Source organism: Grus americana, chromosome 20 (assembly GCF_028858705.1).
Source record: "Grus americana isolate bGruAme1 chromosome 20, bGruAme1.mat, whole genome shotgun sequence".
Taxonomy (NCBI): Eukaryota; Metazoa; Chordata; class Aves; order Gruiformes; family Gruidae; genus Grus; species Grus americana.
The window spans coordinates 9,205,208-9,215,928 of record NC_072871.1 but is presented as its reverse complement, the minus strand read 5'-3'; the positions used below and the strand labels follow the sequence as shown (position 1 = coordinate 9,215,928).

The window sequence follows — 10,721 nt, the reverse complement described above, 5'->3', positions numbered from 1 at the left end:
AGGCAAAGAGGCAATTAAGGTGGACAAATAATTTTTATTCGTGCATGCAAATACATGTCAATACTGCAAACTTCTTCCATCAAGTCTCTCAAACACTGAAAACCAGGATGCTCTACTCCGTGACCAGCCAAAGCTAAAACCTCTTCACTTCAGTGCTACAGCAAACACACACGGCACCGCCCCGCCGGGGCCCCCCTACTTCTAACACCAAGGGAAACATTACCATTGGGAACTCAAAACCGAAATAAACGGAATAGAATTTACTCCCCCATATATCCCCATTTCATTTTACAGATTTTTAAATTATAGTTTTAAATAGAAGCTGAGAATGCGCCATAAAAATGAGCATTAAATCCATCGTAGCGATGGTGCCTGCTTTATACATGATGGGTGTACACCATCTTTTATTTCATTTACATTTCAATCGAACAATAGATTTGCAAAGAAAATGTCTAATACAGACGTAAAAATATTCACACTAGAGCTTCACAATCGGTTGTACAATTGACAAACAGGCCTCTTTTCCCAAACTTTCCAGCTAAGCAAATTTATAAAATGTAATCAATGCAACAAGAAAAAAAAATTTTCTTTAAAACTTCCAGGGAAAAGAATACGCAGTAAACAGTATAAATGCGGACAGCAGATGCTGCAAGCTAACCACAATACTTCTGAGTGGCTGTACAGTGGGTATGTGCAGTACAAATAAAAGCCACGTGTGTTGTATCACAACTACCGTATAATGTACTTGTTTGCCCAGCTAAGAAAATGCATGCATTTCCATGCCTTGGATTAACTGAGATCTACTCTGGATAAATTGATGGGCTATGTGCAAATGACCTTGGCTTTTGGCAGTAATAAACTCAGCCAGGCTCTGTTTTATTTCAGCTTTTACAGCGAAATCTTGAGTGATTAAAAGCTTCCACAAGCATCCTTCTTAAATAACAGGGTGTAGTATTATGTTCGGGTATTGCTCATTTTGATTATTCAGATTTGTTTCGTCTTATCACTGATAGTTTTTTGGTTTTTTTTTGTCGTGCTCCCTTGCCAGCAAAGAGATACACGGTGATGACTACTGCCAAAGTCAGCTGTTCATTTATACTGGAAAATTGGGTCATTTAAAAAAGCACATTTATTGTGTTCTGCTTGCAGAAGAGGTCCCTCAATGAGAGGGAATTTCCTAACAAAGGGATTAAACTACAACATAAAGAATGGACTTTTACATACTATAGATAATCCGACCACTTCTCATTTTGTTACACTCTCAAATTCAACATTTTCCTTTAATAACAGTCTAATAATAATAATGAAAAGTCTGTTCACAAATATGATCAAGGAGCTGCTGGCATACAGTGTTTATGTACAGCAACAGGTACAACTTGACAACTTGTGCTTTAAAAAAGCAAACAAAAACAATATTTGGAACTATTCTGAGTTTAGATCAAGTTATTTTAAGCATTCTTTCCTCAGCTGTTTCTGACCACTGTGCATTATTTTGTACCTCATCCAGCCTAGTACACTATTATACAAGAACAACATTCAGCTCTTGAGTACAGGATAAATTAAAATTTCAATTGTGTTATCAAAGCACTAAAACCTTCCAAATTACAAAGAGCAATTAAGAGCTTATTTAACATATTCAGCTGCATACAACTTTTTTTTTTTCCTAAATCAAATGTCAAACTTTAGTGTCCCTGTACTAGACTACCAAGAACCAACGCCAGTTTGCTTTGCAAAGAGTCTAACCTTTCCTTTGAAGGGTCTAGTATACATTCTACAATGCAAAATCTGCATAAACACTAAGATTCATTTCTTGTCACCTGTTTACAGGAACAAAATATCAGTAGCAGGGCAATCACTCTGCTGTATGTTAAGAATGTACAGATAATTACTTTCTCACACAAGCATTCTCCCAGCACAAGCATTAGTCTCTATTAAGACCTATGTGGGAAATGAGGCAAACCGAGGAATGAATCCAGGTAGTGAGGCAACACAATTAACTTAGATACTAATAATTCCTGTATCTCTTGCATGTGAAATCCCTGCTGTACCCCTAGTGGGGAAAAAAAACAAACCAAAACAACCCAAAATGCTTGTCCAAGCAAAGCAAAAGAGCCAACCTCTTTCCAAAATCTGCTTTGGGTCTTTTTTCTGACAGCACAGGTAAGTTAGGCCAAGACCTCAATGGGAGTCACTGCTATTAACCCACAGAGATTAGTCACTGTATCTCGGTGTCAGAAAATAAGCCCTTCCATAGCCCAAAGGCACCTGATTTGCAACTAGACAAATGAATACATACTTGTTTGTATAGAGTCGAGGGCTGAAACTTCACCAAAGAAGAAAGCCAGAACTAGGTTCCCACCTGCAGCTTCTCCTTGTCAGGGCACTGGAGGGCATAGTTTCATGGCAAAAGCCACAGAGTCAGTGTTAAAACCCTAAGACAAAGCTGGCATGCTGTTATAACCCTCAAATAATTCTTTTGCCTGTCATTCTATATATTAGAAATTCAACTAAAAAAACCAAACCTAGCCTCAGTTAAGAACCAACTTTCCATATGAAGTGTATGGTCATCCTAGAGAACTGCTATATCATGGGACCTCCTGCTGCAGACGAGTATATAGATACATTTGTTCTTAAATATGCCAGTATGGTTGGCAGGAATATGTTAGGCTTATGTAATTTCACTGGACAAACAGGCAAATGTGTATAAGCAGCTTATCCCAATCCCCCTCCAGCAGAGCACAACCAAGTTTTTTTTAAAATTGCAATTTTAAAATTAAAAAGTTAAGGTAAATACACAATCAATTTATGTAGTATATATTCACCCTCAGATCATGCTGAAGATGTTCTGTGGAGTTCTGGTGCACAGAGGGCTCTTTCCCTGAGGGCAAATAAGGACTTCTCAAACCTTTATATTTTCTCTATTTTTGTAACAAAATAGCAATTTAAAATTTAAAAATCTTTTAAAAAAATTACATCACCTTCAACATGGAAGATCTCACTGTTTAAATATCCATGAAAGAGACATACTAGTTTGCATATCTGTTTTGGAATTACATTGTACAGCAAATAATAGTATCTCAGAAGCATTTCAAAAGTAATATAAATTCATATTTACAGAATGGTCTCGGTATAAAATATACAACAATCATATTTATGTCTAACATTCTAAGTTAAAGTTAACATCAATAGGAAATAAGTTAAGGTGACAAAGGTGGTCTGGTTCTTGTATCCAACTCACTTCAAGTTGCAAGTGAAACAAAGCATCAGTCTATCCCTAGCTATGAGGTGGTACTGGCTATAGGAAGGTACAGCAACAGCCAAAGGAAACTAAGAAAAGACTACTTGACTGTTTTTCTACATACATTCCTTTACATTTGAGTATTAAATAGATGTGTAAGATCTTCCATACTGACACCAGAATATCAAAACTAACCGTTGGATTTTCAGGTATATTTACAACATAATTATTTCATGGACAGGTTCATTAGGAGAGATATCAAACACCAATATTTACTTAGTCTAATCAGTAACCCTCAGGGAAATGCCAACCCCCACCCCCCAGAAGCGTGCACAAAACAGTTATCAAAATCTTACCCGACCACATAGCTGTGATTTTGTAAAATAACAACTCAGACGACCAGTAACATGATCCTCTTTAAGCATTTTGCTAGCAGGAAAAGCCCTTACATGCAGTACACCTGGTGAAAGATCAGCTTGGCTTAAAATATTCCAGTACAATTTTCAGAGTAAACAACTTCACAGAAGTTAATAAAAACATAAAAAAAAAATGTAAAACTTGTCACAAAGAAAAGTAAGAGGACAAACAAGAAGATAGTAATCATCAGGAGGGAGAGTCCTGCTTTCTTTAAAAAAAAAAAAAGTGGATATTTACGCTTCTCAAGAAAAAATATGCCCAGGGCTCTAGTTCACACGTGTTTATGAAAACCAATTTTCAGTTGACATGTCTAATATGATTCTCAGTCACATCTTAACAGGGCATAAATTCATGCACTTTTCAGTACTCTAAAGGTCAGATAATGCTATATTATTGTATTTTCAAGGTCTTTGAAAATAAGTTGCCACTGAACAAGCAAAAATTAAACCTGAATACAAAATTATGATTAACAACATTTAACAAAGGTAATACAACTGCCTTAAATTCCCAATATTTAGTTTAAATTAAAAACAAAACAGTACAAAAACCAGCAATACCATCTTGTTAGTCAGTGCAAACACTACATACAGGGTTTTCAAAGGAAAGCCAAGAGCACCTGATACTTTTTGCCAAGTCATCTGGATTCTATAACCTCCAAGTTGAGAACTATTAATAAAAAAAGAAAAAAAAGAACCAAAATTGCTGTTACATTAGTGCATAACCTCTCAAAATGGTTGTAAATTGTTTCACGTGTAACTTGGGGAAATCAATACCTAGTACATTAGCTGGAGGACTTAGGCACTTGGTTTACTTCTGATAACTTTACTTGGACAAGTAGCCTGTGTATGTGTATCTACAGTACTAAAGCAGAAATTGGGAGGGGGGGAAATGGAAACAAAAAGCTGCAGCAAAGCGCTGCACCACAGACCTGCAGATAACGCAGCAGTGCAAAGCTAATGGTGTGTTAACCCTGTAAAAGTCTCAAGTCCAAATCTCCACCTCTCAGTCTTCAAACAGGAAACAATACTCCATGCAAAGTTCCACAACTAAAGAAAAAGCAGCTGCAACAAGACACAAGTTCTTCTCTCATGAAACAAAATAGAGACAAATAAGTTAGACTTCCTTTCACTAGATGTATCATCGTAGGATCCTGCTAGTTTAAATAACTGAGTTGTTAGTTTTCTACAGAAGCCATTTTAAACAAGAATGGCTCAGATACCGCACCGGATTGCTACAAACTCATAAAAAGCTGCTTTAAGCTTAAGTAAAACAATGTCCAAATTCCATTCATTGGTGGAAAGTGAACGCCTTACTCTAGTAAAGTAAGTTTTTTTTTTTCTTCAGAATGCTAATGCGAGAGGGGCTTGAAGTATCAAAGAGTCCACAGGAAATGCATGACCCCAATATTATTTTTTTTAAAAAAAATATACATTATATAATATATATTATATATATAAAAAGCTAGTGTAAATGCTTCCATGGTGTGGTCACAAGCTGGAAAGATGAATGCCTTTCAGCTGTTAACCATCCTGCCATTTGCAACAGGCTTTAAAAAGTCATTTTTATCCTCAGACATAATGTGAGCAGTTTTCAAAATGAGGCTGCCAACACTGACTGATGTGCTGATGGGCAGGCAGCTTGCATTGCTAACAGATGTTGTGATCGGCTGACTGAAGCAAGAAGTTACGGGCAGGATTGTTTTCTGCTCCTCCCTGAGGAGAAAAATAAGTTACACAAATATTAAACAAGTACATGCACAAGTATCCGGAACTGAATTGTGTGCATTAAATAAATACTGACATAAACTCATTTTTAGCAACAGGCTAAACATCTTACTACGGAACGGTACGCTCAAGATGTTGAATGCAGTCTGCCTCATTTTCAAAGGCTGCATTACACATTAAAGACTACAGAACATATAAACCTAAAATAGTGTATTTTAAAAACTACCTCTCTATGGAGATTTGTGCAAACAGTATGACATTTAACCTTTTGAAGTTTTTCTTAATTTCTGTTAACTATAAAAATACTTTTGCATTTTTTGCTTACTGAATGTGAAAGGTATTTTTAACAGCTGTGACGCGTTTCAGTATATATGATTACAACAATGCATACGAACAATGGTACCATCCTGTGACTGTCGTATTTGTGACCTAATTCTATTTCTTAACAGGTTCTTCTCACTTCATGTATACGCAATGCAGATGTCTAATCCAAGTCTGAGTAGGTATGTAGTTCATCCTTAAACAATCATGCTTCAACTATTCTGATGCTGCTGTCTGTCTAATACTGGCAGACATTGCTGTTTTGTCTAACACTCACAGAATCACAAGGTCTTCACCTAAACTTTGTCTCTTCTGTTCCATAGATTCTTTCTGGTGCTGCTTTAGTGGATGCCCATTTTCTACAGTTGTTCCATTGAGCAGCTGATCATCTTGAGAACTAATACCTAGCTGTATATCCAGAATCTCCTACAGGAGAAAAGGAGAAATGTCCATCAATACTGTTGCTACCAGCTTTAAATTTTCCTACTATGTCCCACTACATAAAGCTGATGGAAATGGGAGTCTTGTCATAAGACTCATTATTTTTATTTCTTACTATTGGAATGTCTACCACATTTTACTATAAGAAAAAAAAAATCACTCAAAGATGGCAGTGAATGACAACAGTAGTATAAACATCAGTTGCTAAAAAAAGGTTTATCAGGTGAGATACGAAGGAGGCAATAAAGACAGCGAGAGCTGTTTCAATAATTAGGGGCAGAGGAAAGGCTAAAGATAAAGGTCCTTCCATCCATGTAATGGCGATTCACAGTTCATACTACAGTACTGCATAACATACCACAGGCAGAGCAAACAAAAGCTGTAGCCAGTACTGGAATGTATTATGGAATACGTTCCAGATAAGAACATGAATTTCTTTTAACCGTATGATGCTTTAAAAAAAGGGAGAATTGATCCTAAAGCTTGGAATGAACACCAGAATGTTTTATGACTGCACAGCAAAGGAGGAAATAGCATAGAAGAAACTGGAGAAGATGCACAGAATTACAAACAAACAATGAAGTAGTAGTGAAAACTAAAGAACACTGGATTACAATAATTTAAATGACTTTACTATTAGAATCAGGTGAGCACAAAGTTTAAATTAAATGATCACGTTTAAATGTGAACTTCAATGTAAAACATTCTTAACTGCGCTTTCAACGCTGGAGGGGAAGGGGAAAGGAACGGACTCCCCATTGTTACTAACGCTATCAAAAGATAAAGAGCAAAGAGCTGAAAGCTACGACAAAGAACACAGTGAGTTGTTTTTAACTTGGATAGTACTAACCACCAGGTATCTGAATGAGAAGTATGAGACCCCTAGTGTTAAAATAAGGCAAATGTTTAATACCACTACAAAGACTAAACCCCAAAGGCTTTGCTATCAACATAATCTACAAATTCACAAAGAAGTTTTAGAAGTTTTTAAATAACTAATGAAAGGAGCCAGTGACCTCTATAGACACACAGATTTTTGTACTTACTTCTATTTGTTCACCTTGCCCATCAGGTTCATCTGTATCAAGGGCTGACAGCTCCAATTCAATGTCTCGATCTGGCTTTGTGTCTGCACAGTCTTCAGTATAATCAGTCTAAAAAAAAGAATTAATGTTCTGTAAATATCAAGTTGGTTTTTCACCTGCTTCATGCAACACTCGAGTAAAGTGAAAACACAAGATACATTTCTAGGACACAACATTTCTACAATACAAAAGAGCTAGTTAAACACAAGTAGAACTTTGGGCATAGACAACATAGGATCTAAAGCTAAGTCTAATCACATTGAATTACCAAAACAGAGAGCTACAATGAATGCTGAAGTAGAAATTTCTGTAGGCTATTGGCAGAACGCTTAGATTTATACCATGTACAAGTAGAACGAAAAGTAATGATTGCATGAAAATGGATTGTTGCATTCTTCCTATTTTGTAAATGGACAACTGGAGCAGCAGCACAGCAGGCACACCTACTTCATCTCAGGGAAATAACTGGGTGCAACAACAGTGACTTCACTTGCACAGAATGCATTATAAATACTTGGGAATGTTAAAACTAAGAGTTTTAACTCTTACTTAAAATGCATGCACTTATGTATATCCAAAAAACCTCAAAGATTTGTTTCATCCCAACTACCCCTTTCTTTACCTCACCATTCCTCAAATCAATTTCCTTGCTTAAAAGATTTAAGGTAAGACGACTGCCTTCATCTAGAGAATTCCACTTCTGTTGCGTGGCTAGTGCATTCGCCTCTCTCTGAAGTAATAATGAGTTACTTTTGGCCTATGGAAAGAAATGTGTCAGTTACCAACAACTACCTTAAACCACGTGTTGTCAAATGGCAAAATAAACCAGCCTACAAAAAGAACAGTTCTTTTGATAGATGGATAACTATATTCTTTTAATGCACAGCATTTATTTTATGCATTTGCTGACAGGTATCAGGCCCACCACTGTCTCCCAAAAATGGCCTTACTGATGTCAATGGAATCACTCACATTAGCAGTCCTTCTGCATGATACTAAGTACTGTGGTACTAGTGTCTTGTTAACTCTTATTGATCATTTTGTCAATTGTACAATTGTAGGCTACACTAAGAAAATTTATTTAAAATTGTTTTACTAAATCACTTTTTTTTTTTTAAAATCAAAACCACCATATCTGATCTTACCTGCTGTAATTCAATACTCAATAGATCTCCAGTGCTGGAATGCTTTCTGTGACCAGACAAATCTGTAACTATGAATCTGTCCCTTTAAGAGAAAGAAGGCAAAACTAGGACTTAAAAACAAGTTCTCTGAATCAAAGGCCCCATACATTTCATTAGTCTACCAGTGTTAGATTTTGACAGAAACTATGTGACTAAGATAATACACTCTTCCTCTTCACTGGGGCTCACAATACTCCAAGGCATTATATGAAGCAAACATCCTTATTTTACCCATGGGTAAGAAGTGGCAAGAAAACTTGAGAGAAACTAGTGAAGATCGCAGATTTTGACATGACAGCTTTGATTAGGTCTCTCAAGGGATATGTTGCTAGTAATTGGGTATTGTTAGGCTGCATTAAGTATTAAAGACTACACAAGTTTTAACCTAGTTTTTTCCAAAGCTTTATGCTAGAGAGATAAAAAAATCTTTTACTTTAAAATTAAGAACGTCTATTAATAGTTCCAGATTTTTGCCCCCCCACATTCAGGATTTTGAAGAACAGCAAGCTATAGAAAATGCTTTTAACAGAACACAGAAAAAAGTCCATACCTTTCCGCATAACGTGCTGATGAAGTAGAATCTGAGCCATAGGCACTCCATCTTGAGTCAACAGCATTGACATAAGGGACATAATCTGTAACAAATGAAGATACCATTTGTTATCTTCTCTGTTCTTAAAGTGGGATATACAGGTGTTTTAGCTCTTTGCGTCTTCATTGCTGCAGTAAGCATGAGCAGGATGAAACGCTCATCATGTATGCTATATTATCATACGAGCCTAGACTTGTACCTGATACGCTGATGGGCTTAGTAGCACTTCCTTGGGAAGCAGTGGCCTGAATAGGATCTGTCGTGTGATAACCCGTGCGGGATGACCTGGAGATTGCACCCCACTTGGAGATGATCGGTCCATCGCTAAATGGGATTATAGGATCTTCTTCCTTTGCCCTTCTCTGAGTTTCAAATAAATGCACTCTCCTTTTAACATCCCCGCTGTCCAAATCCTACATAAGAGACATAAGAAGATACACGGACTCATTTGAGGTTATTCAGTTGGCCAATAACTTTCTGATTACTGTTGCTGAATACAATGCTGAAAATCTGCCCAACTAGAGAGCCAAGATTGGCTGCAATGATTTAACTACTGCCCTTTAATGGCAATCTGACCATCAGAGAATTATTGCCAGTGCCAGAAGAAATAATTTTGTTTTGCCAAGCTTGTGTTTCCAGGCAGAAGTTCCAGTATGCTTTAAGATCCTTTCCTACACTTGAAGGGGTATCAAAGAAGGCTTGAGATGAGATGTGGTTACACTTGTTTCACAGAAAATAAAGGTAACCTGCTACACTATATAGCAGAAAGTCACCAAAAAGCATGAGCTCTCACCTCTCCAGAGGTAAGCTGTATTCCATGATTCATACTATGTATTTTTTGTTCCCTGAAGTCTTTCAATTAGTTTTTCTTCTCTCATGGAAATTGGGTGATAAAAAGTAAGTTGTATTTTATGTTCACAGATTTGTTGGCACTAAACTGTTTATTAGAGGAGAACGTGCCTTCCAACCAAATACGAGGTGTAGTCTAGGAAAACAGTTCATACAGATTCTCTGGGGTTGCAAAGCGGCCAAGATTAAGTTCATGCTGATTATCCTGGGTCCACAGTATTTCAGCTTTTCTCTGCGAGTGTATATTGCTCTTGGGATTAACTTCAAAGTAAAGATTTTCTGAAACAATGGCAGCGTTAACAGATCTCAGAATCCTGAAAAGAACAGTGATTCATTCCTACAGGACAGACTATTGCACTTAAGCCAAACAGGAAATGTGTTTCTGCGATGGAAACACCTGCTCTGAACTGGCCACAATGACCCTGTATTAACAGGTCAAACGTGCCAGCGCAACCTATTCTGAAACTATTTTAGATGCCTCAGAAATTGTAAGAATGCACGTATACGCGTATACATTTATATAAAGAACTCTGAAGAGAGACAAACAAAGTTAACTCCTCAAAAATTTTTATCCCACTCTAATAATCAGAGAACACATTTAAAACTAATGAGTTCTTATCAGTTTACAGGCCATCTACTCAAAATATTTTGGCTACAAGTTTGATTTGCAGAGATCTGTTATTAAAATAGTTGCTTCAAACATCTGAGAATTTTATTCATGGCACTACATTCTGTCACTGAAGTAAATACATTGTTTATTTACAAAACTGGGAAATGTCAAATAGGCAGAACTACCTTAAAATACTAAGAACAGAAGCTGTTAACTTTAAAAAAAGGCTTCTTTAACCCAAACAGAAGACACTTCAGCAT

At 36.7% G+C, this 10,721-nt stretch overlaps 1 protein-coding gene across 5 annotated transcripts in view; it reads right to left on the bottom strand.

Annotated features, from left to right (window-relative positions):
- Window positions 1-24: 24 nt before the first annotated feature.
- The window catches only part of RC3H2 (ring finger and CCCH-type domains 2), a 30,916-nt gene continuing 20,219 nt past the window's right edge, over window positions 25-10,721 (bottom strand). For 4 of the 5 annotated variants that reach the window (XM_054848484.1, XM_054848483.1, XM_054848486.1 and 1 more), the window contains 7 exons: window positions 9,202-9,415; window positions 8,961-9,045; window positions 8,372-8,453; window positions 7,849-7,983; window positions 7,188-7,295; window positions 5,978-6,126; window positions 25-5,367 (listed from right to left, as the gene is read on the bottom strand). In XM_054848484.1, coding sequence (XP_054704459.1) covers window positions 5,169-5,367; window positions 5,978-6,126; window positions 7,188-7,295; window positions 7,849-7,983; window positions 8,372-8,453; window positions 8,961-9,045; window positions 9,202-9,415 — 972 coding nt within the window. In that variant the 3' untranslated portion in view covers window positions 25-5,168. The remainder of the gene's footprint in view (window positions 5,368-5,977; window positions 6,127-7,187; window positions 7,296-7,848; window positions 7,984-8,371; window positions 8,454-8,960; window positions 9,046-9,201; window positions 9,416-10,721) is intronic. The other variant, XM_054848487.1, reaches the window with a different exon arrangement.